We start from the raw sequence: 26,123 nt of genomic DNA, 5'->3' as shown, positions 1-26,123 counted from the left end.
GTTTTCAAATGTGTCAGTTCCTTAATCAACAACTAAAACTGCTTTAACACTAATGAATTAACCTTTGGTTGTACAACTGTAAAAGCTAGGGTTGCTAGCACCCCAACCCCAAAAAACCATGCACTTAAGCCTCAAGGTCTACGTTCAATTACTAGTGCTCATGAAATTTAACTTTTTGGCAAGTCTTTAATGCAGAAAATATAAGTTGTTTATATTTTTTTTTTATCTCTTACTTAGTTTTAACCTATAAGAACTATCTGCATTTTCGAGTGGCCGGTAGTGCCAAAAAAATAATAGTTGATAAAATACAAGCAGGACTAAATATTCCATGGTACTGCATGCACATGATAGTATGTAACATACCATTGATTTCCCATGCGCGCAGTTTCCAAGTACCGTTGACAAAAGTCATAAATTAAGAACAATGTAACATCATATGGGTATCTTTCGTGCTCGTAATATCACTAGAGACTGAAGTTATGCTACAGTTATATAAAGATTTCACAAAAATAAATTTATAAACTAACATAGTTTGATGTGGTACGTTAGATTTATTTTACAATAAAAATAATTTTACTATCTAATGTACCACATCAATATATGTCAATTTGTGAGTTTAATTTTGTGAGATCATTTTATTATTAAACCATTTCTGATATCAAAATTAGTGAAATCAAAATTATTGTAAAGTCTTGGGTTTAAAATTTTTGTTATGAATGACGTATAAGCATATCTAGTGATCAATAATTAAATATTAGATTTTTTTGTTTTTTCAGAAGGACGGTACCTCTAAAGTTTTATTGAAATCCCCACTTTTTGCAGAGGGGAACTATGCTTACAACATAAAACCAACTTATTATAATCCAATCAATAGAATAAGCACCCTTCAAAACTCAAATAAAAAACTTATACACAAACCAAACTATGTATGAAATTGAGGAAGTCTAAGTTTTTCAATTTTCAAATATCCTCTTAACAACTTCGGAATATCAACATAAACTTCTCAATGAGCTGACAATCCTTCCGCACCTATTTTTGCAACCCTCAAGCCATACAACAATTCTAATAATTCTTCTTTTTTGTTCATACCGTCACCAAAATAATTAGAGTAAGCAGCCAAAAATTTTCCATGATGATCACAAAAGACGCCATCAGCTCCCATGACACCTAGGTTGCCAATACAACTTCCATTTATATTTAATTTTATTCAGCTGGTAGCTGGAGGGTGCTATCGAGCTAATATAGGCAGCTTTGAAGACACCAACTTGAATGGTACTGCTAACATATTCAAGATCTCTTGATCTCGGCACGTGAACTCCTCCTTATCTTTTAGTTTCAGTGCCAACCAACCAATATGATGTTTAACTCATGCCCAGACCACCTAAAATGATTCACATAAATCTTTTATTCTAGCTCTACACCTTCTATTCCATAAACACCATAAGACAATACATGGAATGATACCAAATAGTGAGCCAACTTTTATAGAATTATTTGCTTTATGAAACCAACATTCCACTCTATCACGCCATCCCCTCCCTCGCATGGGTTGTAAACCCACGCAATTAAAAGCTTTTTCCCAAATCATGTTTCGGTAAAAGGGGAAATCAATTTGGCAAACTCCCCTTTTACCGAAACATGATTTGAATCTTCATACTCCCCAATGTCACAACAATTGCATTTGGAGACAATATGAATTCCAATCTTGCAAACATTATCATCCCCACTCAACGCATTCGAAAATGCTTTCCATACCATTATTGAAATCTTTTTGCGTAAAGAAGAATGCCATACCCACTTAGACCATACAACCTCAAGAGCTCGAATACATAAACAAGACCAAGCACTTTTTGTGGTAAACTTCCCATCAACATTTTCAGTCCACACCAAAATATCATCACCTTCCTTCTGTCGACCCAAGCTTTGCATAATAGAGTAAACTTTATCAGCACCAACCAGCCGCACAAGCAAGTCGAAGTCCCATTCATTGTCAAGTTTGCATTCTTGAATCGAAATCTTTGGGAATGGACATGTCGGAAACTAATTTTTTTAAAGGCCCCTCATCCGACCATTTATCATACCAAAAGGAAATTCTTCCCTCTCTTATTTTCTAGCGAGAGTGATTTAATAGCAACAGTAGACTCCTCACCATCATACGCCAATTTTTTGAGCCCTTACAAGGATCAATTAACGACACATGATTATTTTTCACATATTTAGCTTGGAAAAAATTCGCCCAAAGAGAGTTCTCATGTTAAAGCTTCCATGCAAATTTAACATGTAAAGAAAGTTGAATATCATGCAACCTTTTTATACCTAAACCTCCTTCCTCAAACGGAATAAATAAATAAATAAATAAATAAATAAATCTTCTTCCAAGAGCACCAACAACGTTTATCTCGCCCATCCAAAGAACCCAAAAAAAAGTTACTATGACATCAGTTTATTCTCTGCAAAACAACTTTAGGAACTTGTATACAAGAAAATCAATGAATCGGCAAGCTCATCAAAATTTGTCGTATCAAAATCAAACGAGCACCTTGAGACAATAAGCTAGATTACCAACCACCAATTCTATCATAGATTTTATGCACCAAGTCATCTAAATGAACAACCTTCAACCTGCTTGAGACAATAGGAACACCCAAATAGCGAAAAGGAAAACTTCCTTCATGAAAACCAGTTACACGCAAGAGTTCACAATGCCGAGCAAGGTTGACTAAATTTGAAAATTGTAGAGAGGACTTTCCAACACTAAGCTTTTGGCCTGACTAGCTTTCTTAAAGATAAAAAAATTCTCAAAATATTCCGCAAAGATTTGAGACTTTCATTTGTGAAGATAATAATGTCATCCGCATAAAGGAAATGAGAAATGAGTGGAACACCTCTTGGATGAGAAAAAGGCTCAATCTTTCCTTCATCAAAACTCCCGTTTTAACAACCTTGATAAAACCTCCTTTACTAAAATAAATAGAAGAGGAGATAATAGATCACCTTGCCAAGGCCCCTCCCACTTTTGAAAAAACCTTTAGAGATACCATTCATAACCACCGAGAACCAAGGCGAAGAAATACAATTACGAATCAAATCACATATTTGCAAAAAAAATCCAAACGCTTCCACCACATGCAATAAAAAATTTCATTCAACACTATCATATGCTTTTGCCAAATCCACATCCACCTTCATCAAAATATTACCATTTCTCCTCTTGGAATTAATAGAGTGGACCATTTCTTGAATCAAACTGATGTTGTAAAAAATACTTCTCCCAAGAAGAAAAGCTCCTTGCTCAGGCGAAATCAATATAGAGAAAATATGATTAAGTCTTTGAACACGTATCTTAGAAAAAACTTTGTATATAACCAAGCACAAATTGATTGGACGAAACTTATCGAAACTTGTTGGGTTATCAACTTTAGGAATAAGCACCAAAGAGGACGTCGAATAAAACCGAGGGAATGGTTTTCCACTAAAAAATCACTAACAGTATCCATCACATCCACCTTCACAATATCCCAACAAGATCTGAGAAAACCTGCTCCAAAACCATCTAGACCCAGGCTACCATCAATGGGAATAGCAAAAATCGCGTCCTTCACTTCCTCCATCAAAGGCACCCCTGCAAATCATCATATTCCTCAACAATTGATGCCTCAACAATAAAAGATAAATTTGGAAGAGATGACATTGGCTTTAATTTTAGAAAATCTTCAAAATATTCCACAGCCCCAACGTGAACAGCTTTAGGCAAAGCTAAAACCCGTCCATCCAAAAGCTTCATATTAGCTATTTTCTTTGTTTTGGCAGATTTCATAGCACATAATTTTTTTTTTTCAGAAGCTTCCCTCTGATTTATCCAACTGACTTTAGCCATTTGCCTTAGCCGAATTTCTTCTCTACACAACCACATATCCAGCTCAAATTTAAAAGTTAACAAATCAAGTTTCGTGTCCTCCGAAAAGGCCACCTGCAAATCCCATTCCTGACCTTAAACTTGTTGTTCCAAAACTTGAATATTACTATTTGTGTTACCAAAGACATTTTTGTTCCTATCTCTCAAGGAACTTTTTATACACTTTAATTTCCTTGCAAGCCGAAATAGCCTCAAGTCCCCAGTTTCCACCTCCCAACCTTTCTTTATTAGCTAAAAAAAAGACTCATGTTCGATCCACATCTGTTGGAATTTAAAGGAAGTAAAATCATATAAGAATAAGTTACTCAACTGAAGCACCGTCGGAGCATGATCAGAAGTAGTTCTAGGCAAATATTTCAAATGAACATCAGGCCTAAACAACAAATGTCAACAAAGCACGATCCAATCTTGCCCAACGTCTCGCCTATCCCCCTGTCCATTACACCATGAAAAATGACTAGCAGAAAAATTAACATCCAAGAGGCCACACGCATCAATACAATCTTTAAAACCTTGCATAACAATCAAAGATCTAGGTTGGCCACCATGTCGTTCGGAAGCATTCTTAATAATGTTAAAGTCACCCATAATGATCCACTTTTCTTGATGTAAATTCAAGCTAATCAATTTCCCCCATAAATTTTTACGATCCACTTGAGTACACCGTGCATATACAAAGGTGAGAAAAATTTTCATCCCATTGAGCATCGCACAAATCGAAATATGTTGGTCACCAATGGAAACCACTTTCACTTGCCAACCTTGGTCCCATAAAAGCCACAATTTCCCACCCTGCATTTCATTCAAAATTTCGTGAGCAAAGTCCAAGCCATTACTAAACTTCATCAAATGTTGTTGTGAGCGAAACGGTTTCGCTATACCAAGAATATAAGGTTTAAATTTTTTTACCAATTTTCTCGATCCTTTTTTGGAGGTGCCTAGACCCTCACATTCCAATAGAGTACAAATTGTATCATATATTCATTCTATTGGGCTTGCTAGGAGCATTGGCTGGACTTCTCAATTTAATACCAACCTCATTCTCTTTCTATTTTTTATTCTTTTTATCATTCTCTGATTAATAAATCTTTTCCTCCCTGCTTCATCCTTCTTCTTCTTCTTCTTCTTTTTCCCCCCGCACACTACTAAGTGTTCCAGCAACCAAGATATTCCTTTAAAGGATCAAGGTATGACCCATGGAAACCGACCACAACAATCTAGCCAGGTTCAATAAGCTAATCAGGAGAAACTGCATCAGACCCAGTCTTATCTTTTTTCTGCACCGCTTCAACAGCCACCAATTCCATATTTGCAGTAATCACAACCTTAACATCATCCACAACAGAGTCCATATTTTCTTTAGCCACATTTCCTATAACCACAACATCAGGATTCAACATCTCTTCCTATAAATTTCCACCCAATTGACTTTCAACAATTTCCTCATCATTAGAATTTTCAACCAGTGAAGGCATCTCACGATCTTGCTGCACCTTCTTAGCATCTTCCTGAGTTTTTTTAATCCATACTTTTCCACGTCTTCCACCTTCCTTCAAATTCTCATGCAATATATGCTTAACCCCCTTACAACTTTTATTATTAGGAAGACCAATCCAGAAACTTGGAAGCGGCTCTATAGTCACATCCATTTCAACACACACCCTTGCACTATCAGTTCTAGTACCACATTTAGTGCTATTATCACGATGTAAAGACTTTCCCATTGGACCTACTATATTTCGAAGAAACACCTCATGATAATAATTCGGTGGTAAACTAGGGAGAAAATCCAAATAGGAACAAGAGATAGTTCTTTCCCTTCACAAAAGTTAGTCATCCAATAAAAAACTCTATAGTGCACCCCTATCTATATCACAAGACTCACGAGCAAAAGCCTTCAGAAAATCATCTTCATTAGCAAACCGCACAAAAACATTGCGTGTTCTTTGCATAGAAGAAACTACGGGTTGTTGAACAAGACCCCAACAATTGCAAATAAAGGATCGAATAACATCTAACGATGGATGCTGACGTAAGAACTTCAAAACTAGAGAATTTGAAAGGTTGAATTGAAAGTGCAATTTCCTCTTTTGAAACAATAAGGCAAACGTCACCTTCAACCCGCTTTGGCGCACGCAAGGGAACCTCCACCTATAGAAGAGGTTGTGGTTTATGTGCCACCAGATTAGCAAACGTCCGCCCACCATGAACAACCGACATCAAAGACCTTGTTAGGGACCTCGGTCAAGTCCCTAAACACTAGGTTCGCCACGCCAATGGTAGTCTTGAAATGACCGAAACCTTGTCCCTCTCTTGCTTGGTCCACGATCAATGATGGTCACAATGGCCAATATGGAATGGTGAGGTTAAGTGTCTAGGCTAGAATGGATGTTGGAATGGCGGGAATTGGTCAATGAAGTGTATGGCTAGAATGGTGGTAGGGGCGCACGGCACTAGTGAGGAGCTAGGGTTGGCGCAACTTGGAACTTGGGTTTAGGGTTTGGGAAGGTGTGATGGACGGCTAGGGTTTGGAATTTGGTTGATGTGTTGGGCGGCTAGGGTTGGCCGAATAGGGTAGTTGAGTGAATTTAGGAAAGTTTCCTAAATTCTTGGAACTCAAATGAGAAGTGTATATGGCCGGCTATAGTAAGGATGTGGGCAATTATGGTAAGTGGAGTGGGCGGCTAAGCAAGTCCCAATAAGGCAAGTGGTTGCCGAATTGGACTTGGCTTGGCAAGAGTGTGGTGTTCGGCTAGGGCAACAAGGAATGGTCAATCAACATATGGAAAGTTTACTAACACCTATGTTGGTCGAATTCTAAGGCAAAAAGGATTTGGAAGAGCCAAATGTGAAGAAACTCAAGAACAATGATGAACACTCAGGAACAATGCTCAAAATACTAATGCACTTGAATGATCAAAAGCGTAAACAATAACAATTCAATACTTGATTCATGAATTGCACAAGAATTGAATAAACCTCATGTATTAATAAACTCAACTTGAATCCACGAATTTCACCAAGTTGTAAAGAAACAAGATAATTAGATTACACCTATTCAATGAATTGCAAGGTATAATCTTCTCTTTGGGGTTCACGAATTTCACCCAAAAAGCCCAAGTGCAAAGGCATCGAAAATGATCTCTCACACAATAGTTCTCTCACTAAGAGTTTTGCTAAAATATTCTAAGGCAAATGCATAAGGTTCTATTTATAAGCAAAACAATTTGGAAACCCCCAATAGGTCCCTTGAAATTAAATAAATAAGTAAAATAAAATAAATAAAATAAACAATATGATAGTAGTCATGGACCAAGTCTAGTCGTGGCATGCATGGCCCATGATGGGCTAGGATGGTGCATGGTGGTCTCGAGCTGGGCCATGCTGCGGCATGGCTTGTTGATGGTGAGCCATGGTGGTGCGCTGCATGGCCTAGGCTGGTGGCCTAGGCGCTGGCTGCAAGGCATGGGCTGGAGCCATGCACTGGATGGCATGCCTGGTGGGCATGCCACTGGCCTGCTCTGCAAGGCACAGGCTGGAGCCATGCGCTGGATGGCATGCCGTGAGGCATGCCACTAACCTCGCTGGTGTGCGGCAGGATGGTTGGCGTGGGCGTGTGCTGGCATGCGGCAGGCTGGTGGCCTGGGCGTGCGCGCGCGCACTCACTGGGTTGGCTGGTCTGGCTGGGCTGGCCGTGCGGCACAAGGATGTGCGCATGGCCTTACGGCACTTGGCCGCGCATAGGGCCATGCGGCCCATTAGCGTGCGCACGGGCCTGCACACTGGAATGTGCATGGGCGTGCGGCGCGCTGCTGCGCCCCATGCCAAGCGCATGGGCTGAGTTGTGCGTGCGGGCTGTGCTGTGCGCGCGGGCATGGCTACGCACATAGCAGCACGCATGGGCGTGCAGTTCTTGGCTGTGCTCTTGAGCAGGCTCTCGGTAGCCTTGGTAGCCCGCATGCTGGGCATCCCGTGAGTGCCATCGCGCGGGCCAATGCCCCGTGCATGGTCTCCCACGGGCTAAGGCATGGTTGTGGGCTAGCCAAGGCGTATGTCCTCACCATGACTAGGGCATGTGCGGCATCTCTAGAGGCAACTCGACGTGGGAGTCTAACAGACCCACCCTGGGCGCCAGCGGCAGCCATGCAAACCCTAGGGCCTTAAAACACTAAAATTCGAAAACCATAAATCGTCAAAATCACCAAAAACAGGAGTTCCGAAAATCACGGGAATGCCAAAAGAATGGTCTTGACAGGCCACCAATATCCAATCCAAGTTCTATTAGATTTGTTGTTAGTAGTTCACATGCGATATCACTCATTGCGTTTGTTCTAAAAATAAATTTTCATCATTAGATGCTAAATGTTAAAAAAGATTTGAGTATATATTTCTTCCTATTATTACTTGAATTTAATTAAGTGGATTAACATGATGATGAACTTACTATCCACAATTGGTGTCAAATTAACGGGTTCTAGATGTACATGATTAATGTAAGGAAAAGCTTAATGTTGCACTATAAAAATTTCATTAAAATTAAGAACTCCTTACGAGTAAAATGATTTGGGGAAAAGAGTTAAAAAGGGTTTTAACCATTTGATATCTTACTAAACTTGTGTTAACAATTACATAACATTGCAAGAAACACTATCAATCAAAGTTCTTATATATCCAACACAAAAATGAAGAGAGAGAGAGAGTTTTTATCATTTGAACGTGTACGCCTGGAGAAATCGAAAAACGAAAATACGTCAAGATTCTTTGGGAGCCATATATGGTCCCCCTGCTCCCCATCCTTTTACCCGACTCTAGGAATTCTAAAAGCTCCCCCATCATCAGCACATGCAGCCAAACGAAATACGAATATATCAATAGATCTAATTCCCTTATTATATATCTTCAAGCTTTATCTGTTGGAGCTTGCTGAGTCATTCATGTTGGCCGGATCTCCGGTTCATTGAATGTTTTGGATGTGCATCTATTGATGCGAAAATGATCATCATCTTTGGGTAAAGCTATCTTTAATTTTCTGGGTTTTGGGTCCTTGGTACATACGTACGTACGTAGCTGTAGGTAAATATAAATATATATATATATATATATATAAAGCGATCCCTAGCTACCTGATGTGCGTACGCGCAGAGAGAATCTATATATCTATATGCAATAATAATGTCAGATGCATGTGCAATTATGAACAAAAGTTTTGTTATGGGAACTATTTTCATGGGCCGATAACTAATGCGTGTGTTGTTGCATGTGGTACGTGTACCAATATTACTTTGCAGTACTACTGCAGAAGTAGCTAGCATTAATATTTCCTTTGATTGATCTGCAGAACTTGACCCCTGCCCTGCGCGCTGCTGGCTATGGATAAATTCATCATGCATGCATGCTTAATATTATAACCTCTAACAACAAAACGGAGGCAATTTGCAATTGGGTCCTACGATCTGTCTCATTTACCTCATAACATTGAATGTAGAAAGCTAGCTAGCACACCCAATCTCTTGTACGCGTTGTTCAATCATTGTACTTTTACTATTCTAGCTGCGTGTGCCAGCACGTGCCCTGTGAGAGAGAGGGAGAGAGGACAAATGAATGTGTTAAGGCTGCAATTTTTCTTCCTTTTCCATACGAAAGGAATAGCTTTTTTGCATGAAAATGAGCAAAATAAAGCCGGCGATAGCCCTGTCAAAACAGATAAGATAGGCGCTTGGGGAATTAGATTCCAACACCAGCAATTTCTATTATTCTTATACCCTTTCACCATTAAGCAATTGTAGAATCATCCACGTTTAAGATAATATTCATACGCAGCAGCAGCAGCAGGGTTGCACGATGCATGCAAATCGGAAAGCAATGCACGTGGTAGTTTAAATATTACACATGATTCCAAAGTACATTTCGTTAACAGTTCTGTTAAAGACATATATATATATATATATATATATACGTGTTCTGCCCTCAAATTCTGATTAATGTTATTATCACTGGAAAAATTTATCTGTAAATTAAGCCGAAATTAATACTCATTGCTGATCTCGATCTCAACGAGCTCAAATATTAGTGGCCGGGAAGCATTTGACCAATTAGAAGGTAATAAGGTGACAAGATTTGAAATATTCCATCAAGAATAATGATTAAGATGATTAAAAAAAATCCTCTGTTGATTAAAAAACCTGTAAGATGCTGATCATGATTCAACCCTTTAAATACTGATATTCTTACGTACGAAATTGATATGGGTTATATATAACAAAAACCCCTTGAAAAGGATGATGATCATCATGATCATGTGCCTGAATTTTTTAAAGAATATACCGTCATGACCTTTGTTAATACTTTAATTCCTTGGATAATACGGAAAGATATTATATATGCCGACTTGATGTACTCGAATAAAGCAATTAGCCGCACGTCTGCCTCCATTGAAAATTCTAGAAAGGAAAAGCCAGACGTTCGTGTGTGAAGCTTTAAATTAACCAAATCATATATATGCATGCATATATACTTCTTATGGTAAATGATTTATATATAGTGTTCTAGAGCGTGCAAGTCCAGCACATGCACACTCTTTTTAAGAAAAGTAGATAAATTTAAGATTCACATGAAAAAATTACTTTTAAATTATAAGTTCCACTTGTTTTCAAATGGAGTACTTCAAAAGAAATATCATGTGAGGCATGCATACTTAGGATTATATTTAGCATCACTCACTTCTTATATATATATATATATATATATATATATGTATATATATGTATATATGTATATATATACACACACTACAAAATGCAAAGACAATATGCTTTTAAGAATAATCATAGAGACAAGTCAAAAAAAGAAAGATGCAAAGATGTTTGTATATAGAGATTAAGTCATCTTTTTCTATGAAGGATGATGTTGAATCTCTGTTTAGACAGAGTGTTGTCTCTTGAATGTTTGTATGTAAAGAATATCAATAGTAGTGAAGATAAAATCAATCACAAAAAAAAAAATATATATATATATATATATATATATACTGGCGAAGTTTTAAATGTATTAATTAGTTTATGAGGTAATAGTTGATACGTGGATATCTTTTATATATATATATATATATAAATATATATTGAGATGTAAATTTTTCTTATAAACGAATGATGAAAGTTCTCCTAATAAAAAAGAGCCAAGTGATCGTGAATTAAACAATTATACAGAATCTGTACGTGAATATATATATACAAAGAAAGACTAGATCATGATCCTGGGGGTGGATGTGGTGTGCATGCTTTTCCACCGTCCAGATCGAACGGTATATATTCCGTAGGCTATTTTTCAGGAAAGTGCTTCTGTAGTAGGACACAAGTGGACTACGTGGCAGTGGGAATTCCAGACCACGAGCATCTGATGATAGAGATTGATTTTGAAATGTCCTCACCCGCTTCGTCAGATGACTTTAGGGCACAACTAGGCCTGCTTTCTTTTTGCATGAAACGTCAGGTCGTCGGACGAGAGTCTTCTTTTGTGTCGTATAGGCCCACCCATGTCAATTATGAACTGTTCTGAGGGATCTTCGAATCTTTTTGAACAATTATTAGAGAAATTCAGGCTGACTGCTCCAAGCTTATAAGTGCCATGAGTTTTAAGATACCATAGTAACCTCTTTAAGACATATTTGATACTTTTGTACGTACGACGACGTCGTTAATTGGTACTATATATATTTCATTGTTAATTCTTCTGACAATTATAATTGTTTTTGCACATGATGATGATGATCAACTCTCAAGATTTTTTAAGTTTCTAATTGGACGTATGAATTATGATTGAGAATTACTTGATTATAATATAAGTACTGCCAATTTAATTCCTGCATTCATTTTTAATAATTTATTGTTTTATAAGTACTACTACACTATATATAAATTAGTACATGTACGTACAGATATATCATCATGTATATATGATGTATCTATCCCTTTGTTTGGATAATTATATATAGCAAACATGCATATATATTAATATAAAAATTATTTATAGCATATAATAATTGATGTGATCACTTTATACGTTAGGCTTATCGATTTTATAATAAAAAAAACGGAAAACAGTCAATTTATAAGTGTTTTTTTTTTCTTGTAATTAAACTTAGCACGTATGCTTTATGTCAATCATAAAGTTTGTGTATAAAGAACTAGATTCCTTATTGACGAAGATAAATAATACTACTACTCCATTCATGCATGATCGTGTACGGTGCGTGTTTTGCTTCCTTTAATTCGATAATCACCATGATGATGATGATGATCTGTGCAGCCCAGGCAGCGGCCACAAAAGAAATTCATGGTTTTCTACTTACTCATGATGAATTTGGAGGCCGTCTCTATCCTGCATATATAAAAGGAGTTGATCAAGAGAAAAAGAGTACGTAACAAAAGATTGCATGCATGTGGACCGGAACAAAACAAATTAAAGAAAGACAAAATATTATTACATGCATCATGTTGATGATATTGTCAAATATTTTCTAAAGTATATATATATCATCATCGATTTAGTGTTAAGGCCGCCAAAAGGCAACTGTACTAGATTTTGGGAGTTAAAAAAGTTGACAAGGATAGATAAATTAATTACTTAATTAGAGCGCATATGCATGCATGCATTCATAATTTGCTATTATATTATATTATGAGTAATACTACGTACAATCCCCAAATAGGGACTACATTGCATGCCTAGTTAATTTTGTCTTTAAATTTTTTCAAAATTACAATAATATCTTTATCAAAATGGAGAGTACTGCTAATAGAATTTCTCTTATATTATTTATTGTCCACATGTGTTGCATGTAGCATGCATGTCATCATGTAAATACTACAACTAGCATGCATGCATGAAATATTTGCTCATTTTAAGAAACAAAATTTTCATTAAATTTCATATATATAATATATATTTGATCACACGAATGCATAGATTATGGTTTCATATATATAATTATATATATTTGGCAAATCAAAAAGATTAAAAAAAACTAATGGTGCATTAATTTGAATCGATGCGGGATTTGGGGAAGAGGACTTGGATGTAAGTATATATATATATTTATAATTAAGAATTTCTTGTTTAGTTCATAGATTAAAATTTGAATTGAAATTTGCACCAAGCTGCAGGCCGTCGTCAAACAAGATTTTTGGATTTTCAAAATTTAAAAATAGTTTAAATCTTAAGTCAAATCCAAATCTAAATTCTTCGATCCAAACACAACCTAAGGTAAAAGAAGAAATATTTTGTTAAAAGAGAAAACGTTTGCTTTAAATATGATGCTAGAGATATTAAATAAGGTCAAAATAGACAGTTTAATTTAGGTGGGACACGATTAATTGCATTCATATTAATATATATATATATATATATATATATATATATATATCTTTTTACACATACCAAAGATAGCTATAAAGGTTTTAATTAATCATCTTGATATTAGAAATGGATGATGCATGCATTAATTGGTGCCTAGCTAATTATCATAGAACGAGCTATATTATATATATACACACACACACCTTTAGAGACAATTGTTATTTCTCATAAGGAGCAAAAATAAATGCTTCTCCCTTTAAAGTTTCTAATGCTGATCTCAATGCCAACGCTACCACTTTCATTGAAATGAAAAAGATTGTTGAAAAAAACAATCTTGTCAATCAAACTTCGGCAGCCATGAGTAGTGTTGAGCTCATACTTGATCTTCATCTGAAATCCATTAGCCGATAATAATCTTTCAGTAGATTTTTCATAATATTTACTAGGTATTATTCATTCCTGAATATAATTCATATCTAATATGGAATTAATCATAGAAATCACAGTAAATTCATATTCATAACAAATAATAATAGTAACTTTAAAAAATCACTTGAGAGGAATAGTATGATGGATCAAACAGATTTGATTGTTGTAAGAAAGAGAAGTTTTTTCATCCTTTTGACTTGAATCAGAATTATTTATTTGGTTATCATTATCAGAAGGAACATCTTGATCAAATTGATTATAAATTTTTAAACACAATAGCTCTTGTTTAAACTAATCATTTTCAGATTATATATATATATATATAAAAGACTAGCATGCAAATGACAAATTAATCATCATATATATATAGTGCATGGTGACAGTATTGAGCCTGTACTTAAATTGACATGCATTTGTGAAAAATCATGTTTATTATATTATATTTTATTGTTTAATTATAATGCCAACAGAGGAGAGAGAAACCCCAATTTGGCTTTTGTAACATTAGTTCTACTACGTGCTGTGTGTTTAATAAAAGTGAAAGGTGGACTAATTGACCAAGGCCAATAACTTTTAGCTAGCTAGGCTACCACCTTCTTGTTATCCATATATGTAAGTGATCATGGTGACGTTGCATATATATATATATATATATATATAATTAGTAATCTAATTTGGTATATAATAAAACTTACGAATTCATGATGCCGTTTCAGTTTATAAAACTTATTATAATTTGGTATAAATATTGCTTATATATATGCATGCGCGCAATATGCATGTATGGTAACTCAATTCCACGTCAATATATATATATATATATATATATATAGCATTATAAGTAATTTCAATATCTAAGAAATGTATTAAGATCTTGATCTCTAAGATATGATTTGTCGACTATTACGCACCTTTTTATAAACAGATATAAAAGACGTGAATACCTAAGAAAAACCCTAAAACTTCGAACCACAACATGGTTTCTAAACTCCAGCTTTAAATTAAAGGTGAAAGAGTTCTTTGTTAAATATTGAGCATCTCCATCTAGATAGCAATATTGCACCTTAATTCTAGTTCCTTAAATGGCATCATACATGACTCATCCATGTTAACTACAATATTATTTAATAACAGTAATGCTACATACAGTCGTAAAATATGTAAGCGTAGTGCAGTCGTTTTGAAAAAGAGTGAGCTTCACTATTAAAAAATTAATTTCGTTTCCTGTGTGTCTCATATTTATTTATTTTTTTAAAATGACTGCACGATACTTGCACACTCATGACTACAAGTATCATTTCTCATTTAATAAAGACATCTTGAACGAGTACTACCTCTCAGAACTCAGATCAAGTCTATCGTACACAGATAAAAAGTTATATACATATATATAATTAATATATATATATATACATGGTTTATCTTGTGCTGATGTTTCTAATGTAAGCTTTATAGAAAGATTGATATTGTTCCAATGCATGCATGTTCGGCCTTATTTTTATCTGTGTACTGGTCCCCGTTTAGGTATTTTTTATTACGCGATATATATGGTGAATATCAGTGGTAAACTGCTTTAAACTCTCTCTCTCTCTCTCTCTCTCTCTCACACACACACATGCATGGGGAGCCACTGATCTCTTTTTGCGCACTAAATCCGCGTAGTCCCAGCATCCAAAGAAGCTTATAGGCGAAGAAACTTCGTCCACTAAAACCCTAAAAATATAATAAAACAAAAAGAGATGAGAATTATGAGAGAATAAGAGCAAAGTAAACAAAAGCCTCTCTTAGCTGCTTTCCTCCTCCTCCTCTTTAATTCTCCTTTTCCTTTCTTTCTTGGCTCTGGTATTCCCTTAGTGTGATTCTCCACCATATTTCCAAAAGACCCATCTAACTTTAATAAAGAAAAAAGATCAAAAACCATGGTTTTCTCGTCTGTTCCACTCTATTTAGATCCTCACAATTGGCAGCAGGTAACGTTTTCTTCAAATTATTTCATCCACATCTTCTCATGAAACCCCCCCAAAAAAAGCAGATTAAAAAGATAATTATTCCTATTCTCTACTGATATCTTCTTGAATATACCGTCTATTTGTTTCTTTATGGTCTCGATTACATGGGTTGATTATTTTGCAGCAACCTAATCATCAACAAGGAATCGACACTCAAAATCCGCAGCTTCTTCCACCAGTAGTACTGCCCCCGCCAGCCGGCCATCATGCCGGCGGTGATGCTGTCTCGATCAGGCCTGGTTCGATGGCTGATCAGGCCAGGTTAGCAAAGATACCACAGCCAGAAACAGCTCCCAAGTGTCCCCGCTGTGAATCCACCAATACTAAGTTTTGCTACTACAATAATTACAGCCGTTCTCAGCCCCGTCACTTCTGCAAGACATGTCGGCGTTACTGGACCAGAGGGGGTGCCCTTAGGAATGTTCCAGTGGGTGGGGGTTGCCGTAGAAACAAGAAAAACAAAAGCAATCGCAGCACTAAGTCTCTGGCTGCCGCTGAGAAACAAACGGGTCCTAACTCTAGCAGTGCAACTCCCTCATCTGCCTGTGCCCCAGATCAGATAATTGGCCATTTTTCACAGCAATCACCTCATCAATTACCCTTTCTAACCTCTTTACAGAATCTTACCCGCTATGGTATGGGAAATATTGGCTTAAACTTCAGTGACATCCAGGCACAGACTGATTTGGGGTATCAGATTGGAAGCAGTTCAGGTGCAAGCAACGCGATTTTATCTAGTACAGGAGGAGTAGATCAGTGGCGTTTGCAACAATTCCCTTTCATGGGTGGCTTTGAATCACAGACAGGTCTATACTCAATTCAAAGTGAAGGTGTCGAATCACCATCTCCTTTAGCTGGAGATACGGAGCTAAGGACTATGACGTCAAGTTCTAGGGTTTCTCAGCTTCCTCCAGTGATGAAAATGGAAAGACATGGGCAGAATTTATCTGCAGGTCTCAACTGGGGAGGAAATTCATGGACAGATTTATCAGGTCTTCACTCTTCTTCCACCAGCCATCTGCTGTAATTCTGATATTTCTGGATCTTCATAAGCTCACCTTGAAGCTAAAGCCTTAATCCAGAATTTAGATTTCCATTTACCAGATTTCAACTGCAGTTTCCAAACGCTCAGACTGTATTATATATGTATGAAGACCGGTCGAGATGGCTAATTAATGGCTATGAGGAAACTTGTAATTCTCATGCTGCATGATCATCCTAGAAAGAACCCAAGAAAATACTAAAATTGATCGTTTTCATGTACTTTTTAAATATATGTTTTCTGTATTGTATGGTCTTGTTTGTAGAACTATTTTGTGTGTAAGGTACTGCTGGGGTTTGTCATAAGTAAGAATATGATCAGCTTTTTTCCATACATGGTAACTTATTTCCCGGTTCTATTTTCTGCATGCAAAATCGTCAGCTAGCTAGCTAGCACCAGGTGCATGTGCCAGAGTGTGAGAAACCGCAAGAGTACGTACATATATTTCCAGAAGTTTGTGCAAGAAATAAGTACTTCACTATATACCTATACGACAAGTAATGATGGATCCAACTACGATCAAGAAGTACTCGTGCGTGTAGGGAATATCAGCCGGCCGGCCAGCTTATTAATTAGATTTTTTGCTTGATATTGCCTATCTATAATGTATAAGTTGATCATTTCGGCAATATTGAACATTGTCTATGGCCTATAGGGAAAGTCGAAGTGGTATTTTATCTGCACTGTGCTAGATCATGCGCGCCTACCTGATGATCATCTGATCCTGTCATCTTCATCTTCACTACTACTTAAAGAAGACGTTAAAGTCGAGTTGGAGCGGCTTCGATTTGATACATTATTGTCGGTCAGTCTCTGCACTTCGATCGTAATGTTGATTACACTGATATGTAACTGTAAGCCTAATTTCTCACTCACTCTCTCGAGTTTGCATCTGTAAAATAGAGGACATGGAGTGCTATATATCCTCTTTAGTTATATGTTCGAGTCAAACATTAATCCAATTCTTAGAAAAGACAACGAGTATTCAACAAACATTAACTTTTATATATATGTCCGAATTAATAATCTGAAGAACATTCCTTGTATGTGTATGTGTGTATATATATATATATATTCAGTACCTCACTTTAAATTAAAGCATTCGAGTAGAACATGAAAAAATTAAACATAGAGATTAATTTGTATTCTGTCGAAGAACATTCGCGTTCCCACATTTTCCTCGTGCATCTAGTTATGCAAATTTTAAATTTCAAGAAACGGGTTTTGTCTGGTTATTATAACGAGATATTTCTGAGAGGTTATATATTAATTTCTTTTCATTTTTTTAAGATATTGATAGGTTTATCGATTCTTTTTTTCAGCTGTCATCTTTCCAAGAAAAACGGATTACTCATGAGTATCATATATATAATCATTTTAAATAAATATCATTTAAATAATTAAACATCATTTCCAAGACTATCATGTTGTAAATGTCGGAGATTTACATACAAAAATAATATTATTTTAAATAAATATCCTCATTTTAAAATATAATTATAAAAATAATTTAGAAAGAGTTGCGCTAGCTTATTACGCTGATCTGTATTAATGAGAGTAACATCTTCGAACAAACCATAACGTACACCAGTAGCGCTGATCTTAATGATGGAGTAATAATTCTGACCAGAAAAAGGGAGAGTTTGTAATTATAATAAGATATATAAATAATGAAAAGATGGGACGTACTTATTTGAATTGGGTGCGACAATCTAAGAAAATGCCAAAAATTTCACTCAAAACCATGAACTGCCATTTTCAACGAAGCAAACGTCAATAGTGTCTCGGATTCGTTTGAAAATAAATATATATATATAAATAAGCGAAACAATATAGACTAATTTATAATAACCGCATGTTTTATTTCGATTAATTTGTTGGTTTATAAATAATACGTATTAAGTAGTGAATTGTGGTGTTGTTTATATGCAATAAAATGGGTCCTCTCATCAGAATTAATGTCGAAACTTTATGGTCAAAATAAATATAAGACCTTTAGGGAAAGCTTCATTTTGATGCATGCAGGTATTAATTCCTCCTGATGATCTGCCTCCCATGCCCTTCAAATTTGATCTAGAAATTAACCATGCAGTGTAATTCTTACCAACTAATTATTATATATATATGAACTTTAGGATTCAAATCGAACTGGATTGGTATACTTGGCAGTCATATAACAAAAAGAAAAGGAATCAATGCATTGATTTGCTTTTGCAAGGACCAAGGCCAGTTGCCCGGCAAGAATGAATAAAGCAATCCAAACGGTGTCCATCCACACACAGAAAAGCATCTCTCTCTCTCTCTCTCCCCCCTCTCTCTCTCTCATCAAAGTCCGTACGGCAGGTGTGTATATATATATTTATATATAGGCCGCAGTGAAAACAGTCTGTATAATTCCGAACAAATGGTGGTGAAATGGTTTGGTAAAGAAAAATAAAGGAAAGAAATAAAGAGGACCGCGTCCTGATGCTGCTTTTCTACGGAAAATATCTATGGATCGAAGAAGGGCTCGGAAATTCATGCTTCATTTACGTTTCATGTTGGCGACCACATGGATAGTCGTGAAATGTTCTGTCTGTTAGGAGTCTGCCTTTTTTTTCCCCTTCCCTCTCCTCTCTCCGTACGTGTAAAGAATCTGCTGAACAAGGACGCTTCTACGCCCACAGCTATAATGTTTAATTATAGGGTCAATATATTGGCCAACCTGCGCTCTTGATGTTTTCACGTAAAAGGAGGGCCCGAAATTTGCATTTTCTGCCTTTCTTAATTCTCTTCTCTTCTCTTCGTCGTTGTCGTCTTCTTTCTTCTTCTCCTTTGTCTTCTTCTTCTTGATCTTCATCTTGCTTTTTCTTTTTTGCACAGTCAACTTTCAGGGAAGACATGATCATTTAGAAAGACCAATCAATTTAATATATACAACAACACATCATCATGATCTTCTTCGGTCACCCACAAGTACTGGTCCACGACCCTGCATGGATGTTAAATTCACCTCATTATTATTTGAGTACATAGCAAATTACGCTTCCCAATATATATATGATCAAGTAGCTTTACGGGGAGGGTTATTTATACCCCACCTTTCGACTTTCCACCTATGGGGCTTATATATGTCGAATTGAAGAATTTAATTGCGCCAAAACCTTAGTTCCGGTCTTTAGCACCGATTGAAGTTTTCTGTTGAAATTATCGTTAATTATATTAGAGAGATGCTAAGTACTGCACGTACGAAGATCAATAACCATTAAAAAAGTTTAAATTAATTGTGATTTGGTATAATATGCCAAATTGTGAATTTTTTTCTTTAAAATTTAAGATGTTATATATGATATATAAGTTTTTTTTAAGAGAAGATGATGGTATCCCAATTTTATTGATAACCCATATGGCGGAAGAATAATACCTTATAGAGAGAGTATGAGGATTATATTCAGAATCTCAAAAGGAAGAAATAATCAATGCATGAGGTTAGAAATACCTGCAAGATCCAAAGCAACAAGACCAACCATATGTTTAGAGAGTTGTAAAAGGAAAGAGAAACTTATTGTATTACCATGGGCACCAAATGAGGCAAGACTATCAACTAAAGCATTTGGCCTCCCTGGCCCCCTATAATATAATTAACATGTTGGCTTCTAAAAAAGAAATAGTTTTTAAGTTGCAAAAATATATATCATCCCAAATATCAAAAAAATGCCAAGGGGTTTGAGAATTGGAATTAAACCAATTAACCACCAGCTGGGAACCTAATTAAGCCAATCTTTAAAGCTGAAAGCTCAGCAAAAGTGTTAGTACTAGTGCCCAAAAAACAAGAAAACCTAGCAATAACAGAGCTGATATTAGAGGCCCTTAATACGCCCCCATAGCCAGCAGGATTAGGTTTACCTTTAGACGCACCATCAATGTTGAGCTTGAGAGTTCCCACAGGAGAGAGATCCACTTCACAAGAAAAGGCTTCTTAGTCCTAATGTTGGTACTTGAAATATGAAGAGACTCGAGGATCGAAGCATTGGAACGAGACAATAAGGACTTAGGCTTAGGCTTAAGCAAGGGGCTGAGATCATACAGCCATTTGTTAATCTTGTAAATGATAGTACTAACAGTAGTGTGGCTATCTTCAAATTTAGCCTTATTCCTAGTTAACCAAACCTCCCAAAGAGTATGATATATCAATAAATTACGACCAATTGTAGATAAATGTTTTATAACTCTCGTTATCAACCAAGCATTTATCAAGTGCCTAAATCAAGCAATATTATCTGCATAATATGAAGGTCCACAAATAGCGTTTTTCTATAGCAATGATCTATATGTTCTCATGACTAAATAGCCTCATTGTTTGGATAGTGAAACTGTCTCATCTCATCTCATCTCATCATTACAATTTTCTCAAATTTTCAAACAGAACATAATAAACAATTCAACTTTTTCAAATGTCAAAACAATAATAATATTAAAAAATAATATTATAACAATATTTTATTCAACTTCCATTTAAAATCATCTAATTTCATCTCACTATCTAAACCGCACCTAAGATATGTGCATGGTAGGAGACAAAAGGGCCACAAAATGGGGTCCTATCTGGCAGATCAAGGCTATTCCTTATAATTTAAAAGCATACCCGTGAATTTTTTAGTTCTATTTTGTCATATAACAATTAACAACTAGACAATGCCCTAGCTAGGACCTTAAAATTAGGGGTGGCAAATGGTATTTTTGGATCGTATTCGTGTTATGTCAAGTCATGAATATTTCGACTATATAGGTCAACTTGAACTCGACCCATTAAGATAAACGTGCCAAATTTTGAAACACAAACCCAATTCATTTAGATAACGGGTCGTGTCGTGTTACCCGTTTTGAACCATTTAATAATTAATTAGAAATAGGTCAATACGACACAACTCTTTTAAACTTGTTTCATGTATATTGGTTGAACTAACATGCATAATCCATTTGACCTTATTAACATAATTTAACATAAAAGTTAAAAACATATATTTATTAGTAGCCACAATATCTTAAAGAAATAAGACTATCTACTAACAAAAAAATCAATATTTTTTAAATTTTAACATATAATAAAACTAATACTACAAATCATACAATAACAAATATGAGCATAGGTCTAAAATTACAATTCTAATAATAAAAATATAAGCATACTGAGAAATACAAATATTTCCACTCAACAATAATAAAATTATAATTTTGAAATAAAATCTAAACAGGTCAAAACGGGTTAATTTCAGGTTAAGCGGGTTGATCAGTTTATAAATCGTGTCTTAACAGGTCAACATGTTTTGAGCCAAACTCGTTAAGATTAAACTCAAACCTACTAATTTCGTGTCGTGTTCATGTTGGGTTCAAGAGTCATATCACATTTTGTCACTCCTACTTAAAATATAACTTGTTCCCTGATTATAAATATAAGAGATGATTGGGTAACTACATATGACCTCGAGCACAAACAGTAGTGTCTATTAATACAGGTCTCTTCCCTTATTTTAAAAAGAATAGTTATTGATGGTAACTCAATATATAAAGGGATTGCTAAGGTCTTTTGAACCAATGGCTTAAGGCCTGGTCTGAACCATTTGGAGACCAAGTTTGATGAACCGAAACACCCCACCCCCTATATAATATATATATATAATAAGGGATCATATTTGAAAAGTAAGTGTTTGACCCTAAATTCGAGTGTAATTATTATGACTAGACTTGTATTGTCACTCTAAAAGCCATGCATGGTATATCATCTTTATGGATCCATTTATGTTTTTACAAGCAGTACCCCAATAGAGTTTGACTAATGGATAAGTGTCGACAAACCACTAAATTTTGAGAAACCCTCAAAGGTAGTTGGGCATGGTGCTGAATAATACGTACTAGTAATATGGTGGCTGAACCCAAGTTTGAGAAAGTGCTATGAGCAAGTTGAAGATAGAGCATTAGTTTTATTCACAACAAAATCAATCATAAGAAGTAGCATGCTCAAGATAAAAGTTGTTGCTTTTATTTGAGTCAACAAGTAGGCCTATGGAATGAAGCTAGGGGTTGGCAGCAAGAACTTGCCCCCGCTGCCCCGCCCCCATGTGGCGGGGCGGATCCCCTTGCCTGCCAGATGTGGGGGCGGGATGGGGTGCACTCATGCCCTTCCCCCGCCTTTTATTATACTCTTAATATATAAATATATATTATAAATAAATAAATAAATAAACCCCTCATACATCAAAATGATGTTGTTTTGTCATTGTGCAAAACGACGTCGTTTTATGTATAGGGGTATTTTTAAACACCCTACATCAAACGGTGCCATTTTGTATTGTGCAAAACGGCGTCTTCTCTCTCGATCTCTCTCCCAATCCCTCTGATCCTAAGCTTGAGCCTTGCTCTGTGAAGTCTCTGTCGCCTGCTACCGTCGCTCGTCTTGGTTCTTGCCGAAGGTAAGTTTCCCGATTGGGTTTTCCCAAAATCTTTTGCATTTTTTTTTTTTATGCAATGGAGGATGAGATTAAAATTTAAATGGAGGATTAGATTTTGAATTGTGTGTTGTGGAGGATGAATGTGCATGTGAATTGTTTGAACTTTGATTGAAATTTTTAAGGTTTCCGTTTGGTATGCATAGAGACCATTTATATGCGAGTTGTGTGTCAACGTCATGAAACATCCTATTTTTCCTAGTTCTTTTTTGTGGTAAGTGAAGAAAGTATGCATGATTCTTTCGTATTCTGCAATCTACATCCACTATGCTAGAGGTCTTCACTCTTCAGGAATACTGCATCCACTAATCACTATGCTAGAGGTCTGGGTCTGCCTTGTCGTGTGCTTTAGAATTTGGCCACTTGTATTTGTTTGAATTTTGATGTTTGCTTGCGTAAAAAATTATGAACCCATTCGACAGAAAACATAAATTTTATCATCGAAATAATTGCTCTTAGATAATGTTCTTGACATGATGCCATATGATTTATTCCAAGATATAAAAAGAACACACACACAAATTGTTGCTAGGGTTTTAGTCATTTGAACAATCCTATTTTAAAAGTAAGTGTTTATATAAACTTATGTTTTTTTATAAGTTATTTTATAAAAATATCATTACAACTTACAATTGTAAAAAATAAATGTTGCCCATATGACTAACACAAGAGGGAGTGAATTGGGTTGTATTTAAAAATTAACAATTATAAACCAAATGCACAATACAAAATATGAGTAAAATACGAACAATAGTAAATATAAAGAGTAAGGGTAATAGAGAAGCAAACTCAGTATTTTAATGAGGTTCAGCTCTACTGCCTACGTTCTCGCCTCAAGCTACCCCTTGAGAATTTTCAAATTCACTATTCAACCTTCTTTAGGTGGAGATAGAAACTTATTACACCTTTAAGTAGTATCGCTACAAAGAATCTATATAGAATACCATCTACACTTGCAATTACCTTACACGTGGTGATTCAACTATTTCTTGTGTAGAACCCCTTCTACACACACAAGGGTTATACACATCCTTTTACAAATACAAGAGCTGATTGTGGGAAGGTTATCAGAAGAAAACACTCCTCAATGAGTGGAATAAGAAAAATACAGCGTAAATTATATATTTTTTAAAATGAACAAGGATTAAGACTTAATGCTTATAGAATAGAGATTTAAAGTTTTGAATAGATTTTGTAAAATTTGCAATTGATGTGTGTATGCTCTTGTTGTTGTGTTCTAACTTTGAATATCTCAATTGAGTTATTTATAAACATATGAGACTTCATTTTCAAATTTAAAAAATTCACATGTAAAAAAAGAACACCACTCATTTTTCAAAATTTTCAAATAAAAATTTCTCCTTTTTGCAATTGTCAAATAAAACATCATTCACTTTTCAAAATTTTCAAATCAAACTTTCAATTTTTGCAATTTTCAAAGACAACATCATTCACTTTTCAAAATTTTCAAATCAAAGGTTCACTTTTCGCAATTGTCAAATATAATATCATTCACTTTTCAAAATTTTCAAATCAAAATTTTACTTTTTACAATTTTCAAAGACAACATCATTCATTTTTCAAAATTTTTAAACAAAACATGCAAATGTGAAAAATGACAATCAATCATCTTTCAAATTTTTAAAATTCAAACTTTACGTTTGGATAGTAAAAGTGTTTGTGAATGTTTGTGAATAGTAGTAAAAAAGTAAGGAAAAAGTAATAATAGAATATTGAATACTAGTGAAAAGTAATGAATAGTAGTAAAAATATGTGAAAAGTAATAATAAAATAAGAAATAGTAGTGAGAGTGTTTGAGAGCTTCATGTCATGCACATGTGAAAGATGACAATCAATCATCTTTCAAAAATTCAAAATTCAAAATTCAAAATTTTAATTTTTAAATATGACATACACATGTGAAAAATGCAATTTGATTATTTATGAGAAAAGATTACTTTTGAACCTTAATTCAATTTCAAATTTTATCAAGAGATGTACAAAATTACTCTAAGAGTTTCATTTGTGAATTTGTTCCCTTTCTTGCTTATGTTTGGTTCATTGATGTGCTTGGCTTCATTGTGTAGACAACTTGAGTTTGAGATTCCTTTATACTTGAATTCATTTGTTATCATCAAAATTCATATGTTGATATATAATTATATGAGGCTTGAAACCTTGGGTTCAACAATCTCCCCCTTTTTGATGATGATAAATATTTAGTAGAACTTTGAAGCCTGTAGTAATACTTAAACTCCCCCTGAGAATGTGCGTTAGTTTTTCAAGCAATTGACAAATATAATTCCAAACATATATAATAAGCTTAACAGATCAAAGAATGTTATTTCAAAATAAAGCATTGGAAAAAACATAGTAATGTTCTAGTCTAAAACTCCTTATTTTGGTAGCATTAAAAAGGAACCACAGTAAGCAATAGACTGATGAAAACGTTGTGTTAGTAGAAACTATGGAGAGCGGAATAATTGGAGTTGCTTGAGTCTCGATAAATGCTGCAAAGCCTTGAGCTGTCCGAGTCCCGACAAGTGCTGCAAAGCCTTGAGCCACCCGCATCCCTACAAGTGTTGCAAAGCCTAGGGACCTAGCTCTATCAACATAGTGCTGAAGGAGATTTAAATCTCCTGATGTTGTTGACAAACGGGATTTTGCAGAGCTTTGAAGGCTCTGGATTTTTATTTAAAAAGACCATTTTCACCCATCGAATACTCACGTGGAAAGATTTCTCACATTGCTCTTTGACCTAGTTTATGATCCAAAACGGTAGTATGGCCAAGCAACTTTCTTCTATTAATGTTCCAGATTTGAATCAAGAACCATTTATGCCTCAACCACCAATTTTCTCTCTTAAAGCGGTCAACACCATGATAGGA

The 26,123-nt window shown here is 35.3% G+C and overlaps 1 protein-coding gene across 1 annotated transcript; it reads left to right on the top strand.

The window, feature by feature from the left end:
- The first annotated feature begins 15,454 nt into the window (after positions 1-15,454).
- LOC108993006 (dof zinc finger protein DOF3.6-like) lies at positions 15,455-17,083 on the top strand. Its single transcript, XM_018967770.1, has 2 exons — positions 15,455-15,669; positions 15,833-17,083. Exons 1-2 carry the CDS (start codon positions 15,619-15,621, stop codon positions 16,733-16,735), a joined length of 954 nt encoding a protein of 317 aa, XP_018823315.1. The 5' UTR covers positions 15,455-15,618; the 3' UTR covers positions 16,736-17,083.
- Positions 17,084-26,123: the final 9,040 nt, after the last annotated feature.

This window comes from Juglans regia, chromosome 14, assembly GCF_001411555.2.
Source record: "Juglans regia cultivar Chandler chromosome 14, Walnut 2.0, whole genome shotgun sequence".
In the NCBI taxonomy this organism is placed as follows: domain Eukaryota; kingdom Viridiplantae; phylum Streptophyta; class Magnoliopsida; order Fagales; family Juglandaceae; genus Juglans; species Juglans regia.
This window is presented reverse-complemented; position numbering and strand designations above follow the sequence as displayed.

Coding starts and splice junctions, on each gene's coding strand:
- LOC108993006 (XM_018967770.1), top strand. CDS start 15,619: ATGGTTTTCTCGTCTGTTCCACTCTATTTAGATCCTCACAATTGGCAG. Junction 15,670..15,832: donor ATCCTCACAATTGGCAGCAG/GTAACGTTTTCT, acceptor ATTATTTTGCAG/CAACCTAATCATCAACAAGG.